The following is a 17,238-nucleotide window of genomic DNA, read 5'->3' as shown; positions in this document are numbered from 1 at the left end:
CCAGTAAGTCCTATGCAGCTCTCCACAATGGAGGGAATATGAATCCTTTTATCTTTGGGGGAGGACTGAAGGGAGGGTAAAAGAGAAGGAGAGGGTGCTAACAACCGTTAAAGGACTGAAAGACATTCTCCAGGAACCTGCCTTCCTTGGCTTTTCTTTCTGAGCACTGCTGTGCCCGAGCCCCTTGTCTTTCTTAGCCTTCCAAGTAATTCTGGGCTTGTAAACCTGAAGCTTTCAGTGGCAAGTTTGTTCAATTCATTGCCAGGTTATTCACACGTGTGTTGCATAATCCTAGAACACATGGAGATTTTGCTTTTGTGCATTGGTATTTTGCTCATGGTTCTCATGACTAGAGGCCTGGCTGGCCCTCATGCAATTCTCCCATGTAGAGTGCTGCTGTAATACTATATAAATACTATACCAACCTGAAGCAGGTTGTGGTAATGCCATACAGGAGGGCAGTGAAGCATCAAGGAGGAAGGAGCAAAAATAATGAGAGGAATTGAGCAGACAGGTGAATGTCAAGCTGCAAATATCCACCTGTCCAGTAGTTAACAGGTAGAGGTGTTTTGCCAACATGCATGAAAGGCACCAGTGAAAGTCCACTGCGGGTAAACACCATACAAAGATTATGGGCTGAAGAAATCGAGCTTGCAACATTAACCAGTTCTGTAACGCATGGTGTCAGCAAGTCTGCAGAACTCCTTTGATCTATAGCTGGTCCCAGCTTTCTGTTGCTTGTGGTAGCTTGGGAGGACTAGTGTGTTAAACTGCATTGTTTAGGGGGTTAGGAATCTCTCTGGCAGCATTTCAGCCCAAATTGCGAAGTCTCATACACTGAGAAAACACTTGGCACCATTCTACCTTTAGCATGCTATGTTGCCAGGTACATATGGTGCACTTTTTTCCATTACATAAAATGTATTTGTCAGTCTAACTGTATAATTGCAGCTGACTTTGTTTAGCTCTTTACCACCTCCTTTGAAAGATTGTCTTCTGAGGGATTAGCCTTGTTCTTTGTTTAATAGGCAAGCATATCTGCATTTAATCTTACCTACCCATCTGAATATTTCATGTTGCTTTATAGTCACTTGTTATATTATGTTAGTAATGCAACATATGTAATAATATCATGTGGTCATCCTACAAAATATGGATGCAGCCACTTTTTTTTATAATTACTGAAGTTGTTACTTTTTTCTCGATTTTAAGGTATAGTTGACATTCAATTCCCAGAGCCTACTTGTCCCAAAGGATCAAGAGAGTTGTCTACACTCACATGCATTTAGATTCAAGGATATTCAGAACTTGAGTGCTTGACATAGACCATGGCAGGGATAGTGGTGGCCAGTCACAGATTTACCAGAGCCCCTTGAGCTTAGACAGGGAATTTTAATCTGAGTCTCTCAGAGAAATTGTGGACTTTATCTTCTAGAGCTGTCAAGAAGTCATACCGCAATCCCTTTCCCATCTTTGTGTGGCTGCTTCAATATATGGAAATAGGCTGTATCAGGCAGGTAAGCCAAGTTCACAGTGATTATGGTAGCCCAGCATGAAAATATTCTTTATCTTTCTTATTTCTGCTGATGAAAAGCATTTGGCTTTAGCTGATCCTGAAAAGCCTTTGGAGGTTCACCTGTTCTGTCTTTAAGCCAGCACATCTCTGGGAGACAGTAGAGTTGAAGTCATATTCCAAAACCTCTTATAGATGGCTAGTATTACAGTACCATGTAAAAGGAGTATCTAAGGATCTTAACTGAGCTCTTCCCACGCATGGGACATTGTACAAATAGAGGTCAAGAGGGTAAGCTTGCCCTAAAGTGTACACAGTCTCACTTATAAGAGGAAGGAGGTGCAAAAGCAGGGAAACAATGGATTTATGCTGTAGTCCACTGACTGAGTCAGAGATAATCCTGTTCCCACAACAGACAGGTTTATCACAGCAGCTGATCTAACTGGGATGGGAAAAGTGGGCCAACCTGTGTAGCCCTGACTGTATCAGCTAACGGGGAAGCATTGATGTTAATGGTGAAGCTGTGCCCACTATCCCCTTGAAGAATCTTCACCACAGAGCAGTCTGGCTGCTCTCTGCTTGGGCATCTCCCTTCTGCACTGCACAGATTAAGAGACAAACTTCAGGGACAGTCTCCAGCAGTCCTAATCTTTAGGGATTAGGAAAGAGTACTTTCCTAAAACATAAGAAAAACAAGGGTTCCTTCTAAGCCATTTTCCACGAGCGTGAAGAAGACCTGTTGTAAACGATGTGGAATTGTAAGCACATGGGAGCATCAACAAGGACGGATGCAAAACATGCAGGCGATTTTTCTCCCTCTACATTTCCTAACCAGCCAGTAATATATTCTCACTAATACAAACTATTTGCTGCATTGTGATGTTAGAATATGTAGCTGCTTTAAAGATTTATGCTGCTATTCCTACATACACACACTCTCTTATGAGTTATTCCTGATTGCATTATAGCAAATAACTGAATTAACTCTGATTGTGTACCCACAGATAATCCCTCAAATAAGCTTCTTAAAAACCAACTCTCACGTTGCTGTTGAATACATCTAACCCTAAAGATGAACAGTGAAAGCAGTACACAAATGAAAAGTTAGACTAGCACCATCTTCTTTAGAAGAAGCTAAATCTGTCTGTGTGTACAGACACATGCATACTCAAAAGATGCACTGAAGAAATGGTGTCAGACAATATTAGATATAATCCTGGGTTTTAGACATTTATACTAATTACACTGATACTATTGAATGTCAGTTTTATATTTTAAATATGTAATTGGATTACCAAAATATGTCCAGAGCATTAAAATGCATCAGTCATCCCACTACCAGCCCTTCTAGCTGCAATCAGTGCTCTGTTTCAGAAAGTCAGACACCAATTTTTCCTGGTTGCAAAGGCTTTTACATTTTTGCAGATGTTAGTAGGCAAGCCAAAGAAGATCACTTCATTAGATAGCAAACTTACAATATAGAAATAAACTTTATAAAGTAGTTGGTTCTTTAAAATAATTTTGAATACAGTCTACAATAACTTGACTTTCTTCCCCACACAAAACACTAAGGCCCCAGAGCCTTTTTCATTCTGAAAATGAAATTTCATTTCATCATTGTCTTTTTCGCCATGAAAATCCTTTTTCATCACGAGAGGACTTATGCTTTCCAGCTTTTCTAGTGTAATAGCTGAGCTGCATCGTGCTCGCCCCACCGCACACACATCGGGCGAGACCGAACACGTACGGACACTCCGCTCTCTGTTCGCTCCTGCTCTACTTACTGCCCCTGGTAGTTGCGTCTTTATCCCTAAAGGACCAACAGCTCCGAAGCCGAGGATTTGTTCCCACAGCCAGAAGACGATAGAGATCTCGGGCAAAATTAACATAACCATTGACAGTCCACGAGAGCTCACTAAATAGCAGCTTGGGAAGCATCCTCCCCTCCAGAGAGAGCGCGGGTAGCAGAAACAGACACCAGAAGATAATGCTCGAACAGGCTTTAATCTTCAAAAGCTACCATTAGTAAGCCAGAGAAGTATATTTACCCACAAGATAAACACCACAAGTTCGCTAGGCTACTATCCATTAAGCACTGAAATAACTCCTCTTTTAACTTTCAACCGGGAGCAAGGCTAAGCATCGCGGCTCGTCAGGCTCTCCCTTCAGCTGCTCCCCGCTTGCAAGGGAGAAAAGGGGGGTCACGGCTGAGATGCAACAAGCAGGGCAGGGGGTGGCATGGAGGGGGAGCTGGGAGCAGGGAGAGGGAGGCCGGGCAGTCTCTCCCTGGGGAGGCAGCCAGCTCCCTCCCTCTGGGGTGATGGATGGAGGGAGGGATGGATGGAGAGAGGGAGGTGCGCGTTGCTTTGGGGCTCCGCTTTGTTGTGTTTCACCTCCTGATCCCTTTCCCTTCTGCTCTGCTGGACTGCAATAGCTGCCTCGGCTCCGGCTCCGTGGGTCCAGCTCCAAGTGACCCGCCGCTGAGGGGATGATGAACCGGGGATAGCACCGGGAAAGGCGAGGGAGCGTTATTTATCCGCAACGACTTCTCATTGTCGCGCGGCAGCGCTCAGAAGATCCCCAAGCAGCTCGCTCTAAATAAAGCAGGCATTGCTTCCCTTGTATTTCCCCTCAGCAGTCGCCTTAGTATTATTATTATACTTCTATAGCTTTTGCTTTCGGACCTTATAATTATGTCACACAGCAAGGGAAACCGCTAGCATCCCAGCATCTGGTGTGCGGTTTAAAACTTTTGTTTTAAGATTTGCACTATTTATAGAAGGAAAACTTGGTAGGATAGTAATTTCCTACGGGTTTGAGAAAAATATGGCTACGCTTATATTAAAAGGGTGTATTTATTTATTTATTACGACTTCTTCCTCCTGTTAAAAAAAAAAATAAGATAGCACTGCAATTTTTTACAAGCTGTTGGTCACCTACCAGCAGACATAATCCAGCCTGTGAATAGAAACAGGCAGCTCTGGCTGAATTAAATCTAACGGGCTTCCATAAACCAAGAGCCTTCAAAAATCGGTAGCCAAGGCATGTGCATTTCATTAAGAATTAAGAATGTAAAAATAGGCTTTTAGTTTCTTTTCACGGGTGTGTTTATTCCTACTTTTCTCCCATAGCGGTGAGTTATATTTTTCCGTAGCCCACGGAAAATACACACACAGGAACACATGCACACGTGCTTGTTTATGTGCATGTGCTCCGTGCATGCATACAGGTGTAAAAGGTATTATATCTATAATATATATACATATACATATACATAGATGCACATACAGTTTAGGGGCAGGAGCTGAAATTTTACACCCTCCGGGGTGCAATGAAGCCTGACCTCGGCACGGGGGTGGAGGACAAGGGAGATCCGCCTGGGGATACAGAGGCGGGTTTTCCTCGTTCTCAACCAAAGCCCTCCCGGGCCGAGGGGAGCCCCTCGGCCACGGCCCCAGGGCAGTCCGACCCAGACCCGACCATCCCGCTGCCCCCCCACCAGAGTTTCCCCGCACCCGATCCCCGAGTCCCTGACCGGAGGAGCACGGCGTGCCCCGGCGCTGGGGAGATTCCCAAAGGAGGGAGAAGGTTCCCCTGTTAAACCGCCTCCACCGGCCGCAGGACCTGTCGCCCCCCTCGCTATCCTCTTCCCACGCCTGTCCCGAAGCGCGAGCAGGTCTCTCTCAGGGTGAGGAAGAGCAGAAAACCGGGAAAGCTGCTTGCCAGCCCCTGCGGGCTTCAGTGAGCATCCCCGGCCGGGCCCGGCTTCCCCCGGCACCGCGGCTGGCCGATGGCGGTGACTCCGGCCCGCTACCTCCCTACCCCCTAACGCGACGCCCAGCGGAGACAGAGACATGCCGGGGGACCGGCAGGAGCAGGGCGGCGAGCACTCTCTCCGCAGCCCGCACAGATTAGCCCAGCCGCTCCTTATCCACCGCAATGTTACATACAGATACAGATATTAAAAAAAAAGAGAGCGAAACTCCTTGCAGTCCCACCCACCGACTCTCATTTCCCCCACCCCTACCTCCACCCCCTTCCTCACAAGGAAAAGGTCCTGGAGCCAGCTCTAACTGCGGGACTGAAGATCCCTCCGGAGCGAAAGCAGCCGGCTAGCAAAGCGCCTCCGCGGCCGGGGGCTCGCCCGCCGCCGGCTGCAGCGGCCCCGCGCTCCTCGGGATCTCCGCGCAGAAACACACTTCCCCCCCGACGAGCGCGAAGCGATGCCCATCTCCGGTTTGGCAGGAGGAGGAGTCGGGGTCGGAGTCCCCAGGGGAGACGCCGGCCGCTCCGTGCCCCGCCGCCCCGCCGCCCTCCAAGGTGCGCCGCCCCGGCCGCGCCGGCGGGGCAGCCCCGGGAGTTACCTGGCGCTGTGCACCTTCCCCCTGCAGCCTCCGACCGGCAGCGCCAGCACCGCCGCCAGCACAACAGCAGCAGCACCTCCTCCTCCGCCGCCACAGCCACCACCATCCTCACCACCACGCACTGCACGGAGCTGCCGCCCGTGCTGGCTTCTCCCAGCTCCCTCTTGCTCGTTTTGCGCATTGCCCTTAGGTAGCTGCTAGCGGGGTCATTGCAAACAGTATTTTGTTAAAAAAAAAAAAAAAAAAAAAAATCTGGATCACTTACAGGTAACTCCCACTGGTAAGGATGAGGAAAATCTGAGGGTAATACACTGAGAGTAACACACTGCGAGATGAAAAAAGGATCATGGCTGAATCCCGTTTACACTCTTGGAGTTCGCTTCCTTGGTTATTCCTTCCTGGGCCCCCCCTGGTCGTAATTCCCCACCCTTTTTGGTGTCTGCTGTGGCTTGAATCTGAGTTGGAATCCAGTCCCTTGGGCTTGGGGGGGCTTTGTCTGTTTGTTTGTTTGTTTGTTTGTATTGATGTGTCTAGTATTCCCCTGGTGCTAATGCTGCTCCCTGTGCAGAGTGTGTGCTGCTGCTGCGGCTCTCGCTGCTGCTGCTGCCTCTGGGCTCCTGCCTGTCATGTCTCAGTGGTTGGAAGTTGTTACAGTGGGTTCTCGTGTTGGAATGAGGATGGTTTAAGGGATTTGGATGGCAGAAAGTGCCTCTCTCTCTCTCTCTCCCTCTCTCTGCAACTCTCCTGAGACTCGGGGCTGCCATTGGGCAGTCAGACACTGCAATCCGCCTACTTTTTTCTCTCCCTCTCTTTTTTTTTAAAGGGGAGGATGACAATGGAGAGACACTGATCCTGCCCGGGCTGCCATGGGTCCACGCTCCCTGGCTGAGCTCTCGCTGCACACCTCGCTCCCCAAGCTCTCCTCTCCCGCACCACAGGGCATTTTTAAGTTCGCTCCCGCGTCCGCCGTGAGGGGTAGATCCCGAAGGAGTTGGCAGTTCTCTCCCAGCTCCGCTCTTGCTGAATTATTTTATTATGGGGGGCTGCCCCAGGTCCCCTGAAGAGTTCCACAGTCCCTTCAGCCTTGGCAGTGATCTGCTTCTCCTTGTCCCCGCTGGTGAAAATTAAACTCCGATTTAGGGGGAATCATTCCAAAAAAAAAAAAAAAACAACCAAAAAATCAAACCCAAAAGGCTCATATGTTGTCGTATTCCGCCTGAGTGAGAAATAAAAACATGCACACTCGTAGCTTCCTGGCGAGGTTGGATTTCGCGTGAGAGAAGGGGAGGGAAAGGACTGGTGTGAAGCAGCAGGGGTAGGAGGGGAACGGGGGGCTCTCGGCTCCCGGCACTTCTCACTGCTCCCGCAAGAAGAGCTTTCGTCTGTTCTCTTCCCTCTCCCTCTCTGCTTCCTGAGAAGATGCCGGTTCGAAGAGCCGCTTCCCGGCAGGTCAGTTGCCTCGCCCCGCCGCTCCTCGAGGCCAAGGGATGCTCGACCCTCCCCGCTTCGGCGGGCGGAATCCCTTAGCCCCGTGTAGCCCAACCGTGCATGAGACAGTCGCTCTTACTCTTTGCTTCGTCGGGCGATTGTCCTTTTTCTTTTTCTTTTTCTTTTTCTTTTTTTTTTTCGGAGGAAAAACAAAAAATAGACGGTTTAGAGGTGGGGGAGACGGTAGAAAGACGTGCCCTGCGGGGGTCCAGGGTTAGGGCTTGAAAGCGAACCCCGAAAGAGAAACGTGCGCCGCAGATAATTTAACACAAATGCAGCCGACATCAGCGAGAACCAGGCTCCGAGTTCTCCTCGGTCCGTAGCGTTCGTAAATGTTCGTCTCAGGTTAATTGCCTAATGACTGAAGGAGTTTTCCTGGCCAAGTGCTCTTCCAAATATCCTGGGAACACCTCCTCTGTTAGCCAGTCCCAGCACAGGGGTGCAGCTGCCTCCGTGACACAACGAAATACTCCCTCAGATGGAACGGGAATTGCAGAACCGGCGTAAAAACGTTGTCTGCCTCCCAGCACGAGATAAAAATCTTCTCGGGGTTTGGTGTCATTTAACCACCCTCATCTACGAGTCCAGCACAGGCGCTGGAGCAGTCAAAGTCCTTTAGAAAACTGCTAATGTCGATTAACAAGGGACGGCAGATTAAGCCTTTAAAAATCATTGTCATCACAGAATCGTCTTATAATTCTTCAAGATTCTAAAATCGTCGTATTTATACTTCTGTAAGTGTATGTGTGCATGTATACGTAAATTGAAATGTCCTGTAATGCCCGTTCTCCCTCTCAGGCGTGCAGGCTTGGGGCTGGGGCATCTGCTCTGAACGGGAACTACGATAACGGCGTAGCCCCTTTTAATGTTTTATTTCTAGCATTTGTTCGGCTTCGGATATGTATTTAAATATACATCTGCTTTTAAAGAGGTGTCTGGGGGAAAGAAGTCCAAAAAAAGGTAATCGTCAAAATACAAAGTAGATGCTGGAGCTGGAAATCTTCGAACCGGTGCTACCAGAGTTAGACCCAGTCGAGTTGAAACAAAGACAATTTACCCATCTTCACAGCTCTGGGATCGAAGCTGGTTTTATCCACAGCTTAGCTGTGTAGAGACAGGAAATTCGTAAATACAAAACAAATTGCGCTGTTTCTTTTCGGGAAGTTAAATTTCATTCTAAAACCACGGGCCAGTTATTACGTCGAAAAATTATTAATGATGATGATGATAGAAATAACCTGATAAATTCCATCCAAACGGGTTCTATATGTATGTCAGCCGGGGATAGTGAGAAGTGCACTTGTTTTGTTGATTAAAGCCGAATATATTCCTGTCAACAAAATGATGTGGCACTGGAGGAGGGGGTGTTGTCGGTGACACCTAATATGGCAGCTCCCTTTCCTGTCGTTTCGGCAGCTGTCGTTCCTTCTTCCACAAACACGTGTATTTGGAACAAAATAGGGGCAGAACGGCACTAGAATGGTTGCTGACACCACAGTCGGCAGATGAAGCAGAACAGGCACGAATAAAGAATTTCTTTTTTTTTTTTGTTCCTCTCTCTTTTATCTGTCCATTCCCAGCTGCGGTTTCCTTTTTACCCCAAATCTGGAGAGTGTTCGGCACAAGAGCACGTCGGAAGCCGGTAAGGGTTTTGAAAGTCTGCCCGGTTGGCAACCCACCGGCCTCCGTTCTGCTTTAAATCGGGTATTTCTTGTACCTCACCAAGCAGCAAGTCTAGTGCCGGCGTAAAGAAGGAGGGGAACGATGAGTTTCCTAACATGAGCGGAGGTCTGCTTGGCGGCGAGGAGTGACGACTGTAGCAGCACAAAGGAGAGTGCCCGTGGAAGGGCCGGGGAGCATGTCGTTCCGCCATAGGGACAGTGCCAGGCAGCCCTGGTACCTCAGCTGCTCCATACGGGGCTCCGAACGTAAATCCCGCTGGTTTCCTCGCGGGGGCCTCGCCGGAGCTCCTGGTGCTGCACGTGGTGTCCGCCGTCGAGGATGCTCCCCAGCCGCTGCCGGCCGCTGGGCCGGGGTAACCGGAGGGGACGAGCTCACGGGCTCCCTGCGACCGGACAGCCCTGGAGATGGGCAAGGGGGGCACAGGATTTCGTTGGCGTTTGCTGCAAACGCCGCAAAGCCAAGGCGAGCTTCGCCGTAGGGGAGAGAAGCTGGGTCGGCTGGGCCGTTCCCCGTTGCAGCTTCCCTGGGAGTCCTGGGAGGGAGCAGTGTGCTGCGGCCAACCTGGGCCGGAACGCCCAAAGGGGTGCCGGCACCTTTCTTTGCTCCCTTTGGGCAGAGCCAGCTCCCGCCGCTTGCATCTCTCGAATCGCACCTTGAACTCCCGCCCGACAGGGATGGGGGTCAATCCGGCTCCCCGGCCCGGCTGTCTCCCTTCTTCCCCTCCAAAAACGATGAAGAGGAAAAGTGTGGGGTTTGCCCCAACAGCCCAGACCTGGGCACTGCCCGTGGCTCCGTCTCGCCGAAGGTCACATCACTTATCCTCAGACCTTCCGCTGTGATTTGCATCTGTGTACAGCTGTGGTTTTTAACTTCAGACGTATTTATTAAGTAAATAGGAGACGAAGGCTCTGCGATGTTCGCAGGGAACATTTCTGTTTCGATCCTGCTGCTAGCCGAGGTCAGTATTTGATGTGATCTATTTTCGCGAGGGAATACATGGAGCCGTAAGTGTTGCAGCAGCTTTACGCTTCGGTGCCTGGACGTAAACGTCATCGACAGAAACGTCAAGGGATGCTTCACCTCACGCCTCTCTCTCCAGCAAACTTGGGATAGGAAGTAGAAATGGGAACAACGGGAATTCCCTGAAAGGAAGGACTACCTGAGCGGGATCTTGCTCTCTCCTGCTAACTGGATGTAGCGGAAGCCGCTATATGGTCCCCTGCTATGTCACCCCATGGGACACCCCCGCCCCGTCCGACAACTGGGTGAATTCTTATGCACTGCGTTACTTTCTCTCCTCTCGGTCTCATGTTTGCCACTGGAAATGGAGCTTTTAGCACGTTTTATTAAGATACGAACACGTGCTAAGCAGCAAAGAAAAAGAAAAAAAAAAACAAAAAAGATCTTCCAAGTGTAAGCTCCTTGCTACCGCGGGCACAGCGGCTCTCTCCTTCACGCTGCAAAATAAACCTAATGCACTGGAAGACAAACTACGTTTTATCTGACTTCATCTCTCCCCTCTCTTTTCTATGCAAAGAGCTCACTAGAAAAGGTATCATTACATTCAAAGGATATGGTTTCAACAAAATGGTACTTCCAGTGGCTGATGAAAGAGGAAATAATTGCATCCCACATGCCTAGCCTAGAAGTAGCCCTGGATCTCAGAGCAAATTTCTCTCCTATTGTTCAGAGAAAGTGAAGTATCCTCATCGCCTTACAGCCATGGTGATGGATCTGATAGGGTTTCTGTAAGGGCTTTTATTGCTTCTGCTGTCCACTCAGTTTTACTTCCAGGCTCAGACCAACGGCATTCTTGCGATTTTTGCTCTGAATCCCCTTCTAAAATAGCTACAAGTAATTTCGAAAAGAGATCTGCCTTCCAGACTCTAACATGTGCCCAATATTCTGTTCCCTTTGAAAATAAAACCGCACTGAAAGCCAATAGCAATATCATTACCCTGATTTTGGAAAGCGTTTTCTTTGAGCTCGCCTGCCTCACTGTGAGGGATGTGTTGTACGAAGTCCTCCAGCTATTGAAGCAGATGGGGTGCCCCGTCATCGCTTCGTTTATGGATACACAGGCTCACCAGATTCACTTCTCATCTAAACCCCTGTCAATCTGAGCCTAGAGGACGCCAGATCCCATCGCTGCCGACTACAGCTCCGACAAAGGGCGGTGCAGGTATTCGGCCCCGCGGGGATCAGAGCACGGAAAGCACCCTCCTGCCTCTAGCAGGCAGGATCTGGGGCTACCCCCGGTCATGCTCGACGGCAGGGGCAGGGTGGTCTCGGGCCCCGCACCGGGGCAGGGCAGGGGGCAGCGCGGAGGGCGTCCTCCGCCTTCCCTCCGCTCATCTTCCGCGGGTTCTCCGCGGTTGCACCTGCGGCTGTGGGGCGGGCCGAGATCCGGGACATAAAATAAATAATCAATCAAACAAACAAACAAATAAATAAATAGGCAAACACGCGCAGGGATGCACCCGGCTGCTTCCCGCCGAGCAACCTGCTGCGGACCCTCCGCTAGGCAGCCCGTGCCTTTCACTGGTGCCTGCAACCGCGGTAGCCCTGCCCTTGCTGCCCACAGCTGGGAGAGCTCCGGGGGTGGGGAATGCATAGACCCTTTCTGCTCATCCCCGAGGAGCCTGATTTAATCGCCCCTCGGTGTAACCTTAATCCCGAGCTCTGGCGTGCTCCCTCTCACAGCTTCCCTCCCCCTGCAGCCTCCTCCTCTCCGCCTCTGCTGGGGCTGCTGACAGCGGGGACGGGACTGTTCCGGGGCCGTCCCCGCTGCGCATCGATCGTGCCCGGAGCAGCGCCCGCGGCGGCGGCGGGGCGTGTAGGGCCAGGCGGGCAGCTCCTCGCTTGCTGCTGCCGTCCCGCTCCGGGACGGGACGGGATGGGACTCTGTGCCGTGGTGTCGGCTGGCCTGTCCCTCTGGGAATTGCCCCCCCTGCTCTCCCGCCTTTTGGGGGCTGCCCTTCTGCTCCCCCCTCCTCCACTTATTGATTTCAAGGAGGGAAGGGTGCGTTTCTTTGGATTGCAACTCACCTTATGCATTCTTGATCATTAAAAAAAAAAAAAAAAAAAAAATCCCGCAGCTATGCAAAGACAAGAGCTTTAAAGAGTTTGTAGCTCGACAGGTAAGGACTCGGCTGGGGCTCAGGAATGTGGAAATTCAACTCAAGTCAGCCTACTGCGACGAGCAATATTAATAAGGGCATACAGGTACGGGGGGAGAGGCAGAGAGGGAGAAACTTGGTAACTGAAATAACAGAGTGAGCTCGGTTGCTGCGATCGAAGGCCGAGGAGAGAGCCTCGGGCTCCCGGGGAGCCCCGCTGCCAGCCGGCCCCGGGCCCGGGGGCGGGGGGGCCTTCGGCGGAGCCCGCCCGGCCTCCCGGGCGCGCCAGCGCGGAGGCAGCCGGACCAGTTGTCAAGTTAATTTCAACACGTCCGCGTGATGGATAGAAACGCAAATTGTGTCTAGGCCTGCATAAACCAAATCCCCGAGTGCAGGTTCAGAGCAGGGATTCCCCTCCTCCCGCCCCTTTCGCCTTTTTAATACTTAAGCTCTGCTCTATTGTCCCAGCAGCAGCGGCTGAGTTAACTCTGTCAGGCTGCCTTTTTTATTTTTTTTTTTTTTTAACGGAGGGTACTGTACGCCAGAGATAATATTTAAGTTCGCTTAAGCAGTACAAAAGAAAAGGATCCGTCATCATCCGCCACCGGCTCTCTCCAGGCTCGGCGCTGCCGGAGCGCCCTGCCGCCGGGCATCGCGCTGCCCCGGGGCCGGGGTGGGGAGCACGGCCGAGCTCCGGGGGCTGCCACCACCTGGGCACCCGGGAAAGGGGGGAGACAGACAGACAGAGAGGAACAGTCACCTTCTCTCTTTCCTTCCTTCCTTCCTTCCTTTCTTTCTTTTGTTTTTCCTTTTCTTTGCAATATTTTGTCCACAACTCCGTCACAACGTGACCCAAAAGCCAAGGAGATTTGTCGTGCAGAAGGACTTACCCTAATTTGACATAGATGACTCCAAAGCATAGAAACACGTAGAAAATCCACTTGCGAAAGTTTCTGTGCATGATCTAGAGAATGGACTGAGCCATAAAAAGTGCACGAAAAGCCGAACTGATCTTGTCGATTAAATCCCAGTCAGGAGCATTACTGAAGCTACCCGGGAGCAGAGCCGGCCGAACTGTAAAAAATCAACACCGTGCAGATAAGCAGCTCTTCCCAGAGCCATGGTGAGCGAAACCGGCTCCAATGTGAAGGCTCCAGAGGGAGGCAAAAATAGAAAGAGCTGCTCAAAATGGTAAAACAAAAACCCAAGACAGACAGTCTGAGGGAGAAAATGAGCAAGCACTGATCTTGATCAACTGCCTCATAGAGCCCTGAAGTTCAATGTGTTTTTACTTGTTCTGACTTCCCCAGGTAACACTACGTATCTTGCAATCTATGGCTCCAGGTAGGAGGATCTCTCTCTCTCCCTCTCTCTCTCTCTCCCCTGCTCTTCCCCCCACCCCGTATGTGTCAGGATCTAATACATATCTTATCTGTCCGTGTGCATGTGCGGGTGCGAGCTATGCGTGTGTTTGGGTTTCAGAAGGCATGTCCTTAAGCCGGAGTGTTGGGGAAAACACATGAAACGTATCCAGTAAGGGAAATAAAGGACTCGTCCTCTCAAACCGAAGCATTTTTTCATTTCCTCTAGCATGGTAACACGGCTGGATTTGCAATGTATGGACTTCGAAAAAGAGATTGTTAAAATCTTTTTTTTTCTTTCTTCTTTTTTTTTTTCATTTTCTTTCTCTTTTTCTTTTTTCCTTTCTAATAAAAAAGAGGCAGCATTAACCCCTGTTTGCTTACAGCGCCATAGCCTAACAGGCGGGGGTGTGTGTCCAGGCTCTTTGGCCGTCTGACCCTGCTGCTGTACGCAAACTCCTGTCACTAAATTCGATTTCATTTTCCACAGCAAGAAAGCATTCTTTCTCCTTTCAGACACAGATATGCTTGGCTTTTAACACGAGTTTAGGATATTCAGTTTGCTGCTCCTACAGAGATTAATCGGCAAGACAAAACCTTACTTTGTGTTCAGACACTAAGTCAAGCAAGGCTTCCTTTCTGCTTTTCCTTTCTCTCTCTCTGCCTTTTACTTCTTTCTCTCTGTCTTTTCTTTCTTTCTCACTGATTTCTGAGCTGCTCAGTTTATTCCTGCATTCTGTGGAGTTATCTATTTCATTCTACTACACAATATGTGCCTGTCTGGAGGTATATGCATGCATGCATATGCACGCTTAAATAGCACTCAAATACAGGTTTGTGGGCTGTGGTAAGTTATACAGAAATGGATAGACCCGTGCACCTATGCCCTCTCATACACATACATTTATATGCATGTAGTAACAGTAAGCATAGATAGCTCTAGGCATCTCTCAAAGAGAATAGGCTAAACACACACCAGCAAAGGCTGAAAAGAAAGCAGGCAGTGACAAGCAAGCAAAAGAGGCTGAGCACAGAACTTCATCGTAAAGTATCTATCCTGACGGAGAAAACAAAGGATTTTTGAAAGCCCGGCCAGGCTGCCGTGGTTGAAGAGACGCAGTGTGAAATCGCAGGTCATTTTCAGACGACTCCCACAGCCAAGGCTGCCCGCACCTTGCCATCACCCATCCAGCTCCCGAAAACAGGGGCTCCTCGGGGCACCAAGCCTGTCCCTGGAAAGGGGGAGCAGAAGGACAGAAAAAGGCCCCGCTGTAGTGTGCATGCCGAGTCCCCTGGGCCGGAGGGAGAGGGCCGAGCCTGCCCTCCTCCTGCCGCCCTCTTCACACCCCATCCCTGCTGATGGGGTTCACTCTGCCTTCCCCCCGCATTCCTCACAGCTTATTCCTTAACACTCAACACTCTGGCTCTTGCAGCAGGCAACCAGCCCCTGTCCAGACTGCATCTGCTACATCTTCCCTAATACTTAACTATGAACAAACTGTCCTTTCAAAATGCTGGGGCTTCCCTTCACACTCTTGTATCTAAACGGCCTTTTCCCTCACTTTCGTCCCTACTGACCCAATTCCAATCCCCCCTCGCTCCATCCCACCATATTTGAAGGATTTTCATGTGGGATGAGGCCGTGTTTCCCTTTTGCAAAACCATTTTTCCAAGAGCCTCATAACTTCACCCGGAGCTGCCATCCAAACTCTTCGACCAACATCCAGAAGTGCACTCATGATGCAGCACTCACTCCCTTATGTTTTTCCAAGCTTTTTTAAAGCCTTTTGAAGGCGAAGTCCCCCATCCATCCTGAGAGCCCCAGAAGCCCAGGAGCGGGAGCTGCCCGCGGCCATGGCGGACTCGGGGCAGTCACGGCTTCCCTCCGGCCTGGGCGGGCGGCGGCAGGGCTGAGGCGGCCTCGGTCGCGGGAGGGTCTGCCGCAGGCCCCGCAAACGGCAGCGGAGAGAGGGGCCGGGGCGGCCCCGGCTCCGGGCGCGGCCGCGTCCCGCGGGGTAACACCGCCACCCAGGGGCTGCCGGCGGCGGCGACCGGGGCGAGGGGCAGCAGCGAGGACTGGTGGGGAGGAACGGCGCCGGGTGGAGGGGTGGGGGGAAACGATGGCGGAGTCCTCCTTCCTGCCGGGCTGTGATGGAGCCGCAGCTCCCGAGCCCCGGCCTGGACCCGGGTTCCGGTGTGGAAACCGGCGTGGAGGGGCACACTTCCCCTCCCTGTGAAGCTGTGCCGGTTTCTGTATAGGCACTGGACACTGGCTGGCCACGGAGATTAAGAGTGAGGGGCTCAGCAACACGCCTATTAGTTGTGAGAATTTTTCTCCAAAGGTCACTTAGATGTGTTTGTTTGTTTGCTTTTTTTTCTCACAAAACCCGTGGAAGTAGGACCGCAGACTGCCTCCACCTCCTCAGTGACTGCACGCTAACCATCATGCTAGTGTGTCCTACTTGCCTCTTCTAACTAGTGAGTATTCCTCGTGCCACCATGCAAACCCAAGAATTTTTGACAATAGAAACTAAGCTAGTTTGCATCTAAACTAGCTTGGAAATAGCATCGTTTACAGGGCATAATATTTTTGTGGTTTTGGCGCCTACTCCACTGTTATCTGCAGCTAATTGATTTGCAGATGCTGGATTGGGGGAAAATGAGAAAATTTCTTTCCTTCAAATATTGGTTTAACTGTAATTAATATCCATAAGTACAAAAGCATTGGGAGTTGAAACCATCTGCTGAATGCTCTTGTAGTACACAACCATTATTTATTACTCATCAAAAATAATTGTCATGGCAGGTGATATACTCAATTGAAAATTCAAGTAATTCATTTTTGCACCCATTGGCCTTCTGCTGACAAAGCTTAACATTCGCTCCTCTAAACCCAACGAAGGAAAGTTCATCTAAACCACACTGCTGCCTGGTCCCCACAGCCTTTTGGTAAAATGGCTCCTGTGGCAAGATATTTCAAAGGCCTGTTGGACTTGATCTTCCCCAATCCACCACAAATGCATTTATTCCCACTCCAAGTGGAGAGGTTTTACCTGCACCAAGGGAGGAGAAGACCTTGAGAAGTCACCAGTGTGCTGTGACTTTTTCCGACAGCTTAGCCAACAGGAGGTAACTCCTGGGTGCAGTAACTCAAGGGTAACTATGGTGTCAGTTCCTCAAAAAAAGGAGACGCCAGGAATGAGATTCTCTGGCCAAGCCATGAGTACTGTTTTATTCCAGACTGCATGTCACCCATACTGTGCTGCAAGGGACACAGCGCTGTTAGCCTGACCAGACCTACCACAGCTTGTAAGGCCTTACAGACCAGGGACTCTGTCCCAGCAGGAGGAGCAATCCTGACAGTATGAGGAGAGTTTTGCAGCCCACTGTAAAGCTCTGTAAATGGAAGTATAAGCAGTGCTGAAGGGGAAAGGAATTTTAAACTGTTGGTCACAGCTCACATCATCTTCCCTAGAGCTTATTTCCAAGCGTAGTGTTAAAAATCAGAACAAATACCATGAAATTTCTGAGGAATGCAGACAACAGGGATAATTCCTCTGCCACAGGCTACTTTACAATCCTTTCTCTTCTTTTTGTACTGCTCAGGTCAATCACAGGTAACTAGTAGGCTTGTTACAGGTCCCAGAAATCTTAATTATAGGTAAAATCCAGCTGCATTTATTACAGCCAGCCACTGTCTGGCACTGTTG

General features: G+C 50.2%; 1 protein-coding gene across 2 annotated transcripts in view; it reads right to left on the bottom strand.

Annotated features, from left to right (window-relative positions):
• Positions 1-13,128, bottom strand: part of WNT7B (Wnt family member 7B) — a 97,656-nt gene extending 84,528 nt beyond the window's left edge. Inside the window, exon 1 of one of the 2 annotated variants that reach the window (XM_065672761.1) lies at positions 13,058-13,128. In XM_065672761.1, coding sequence (XP_065528833.1) covers positions 13,058-13,128 — 71 coding nt within the window. Of the gene's footprint in view, positions 1-6,142; positions 6,226-13,057 lie in introns of those variants that run through there. The other variant, XM_065672756.1, reaches the window with a different exon arrangement.
• Positions 13,129-17,238: the final 4,110 nt, after the last annotated feature.

This window comes from Lathamus discolor, chromosome 1, assembly GCF_037157495.1.
Source record: "Lathamus discolor isolate bLatDis1 chromosome 1, bLatDis1.hap1, whole genome shotgun sequence".
Classification (NCBI taxonomy): domain Eukaryota; kingdom Metazoa; phylum Chordata; class Aves; order Psittaciformes; family Psittacidae; genus Lathamus; species Lathamus discolor.
This window is presented reverse-complemented; position numbering and strand designations above follow the sequence as displayed.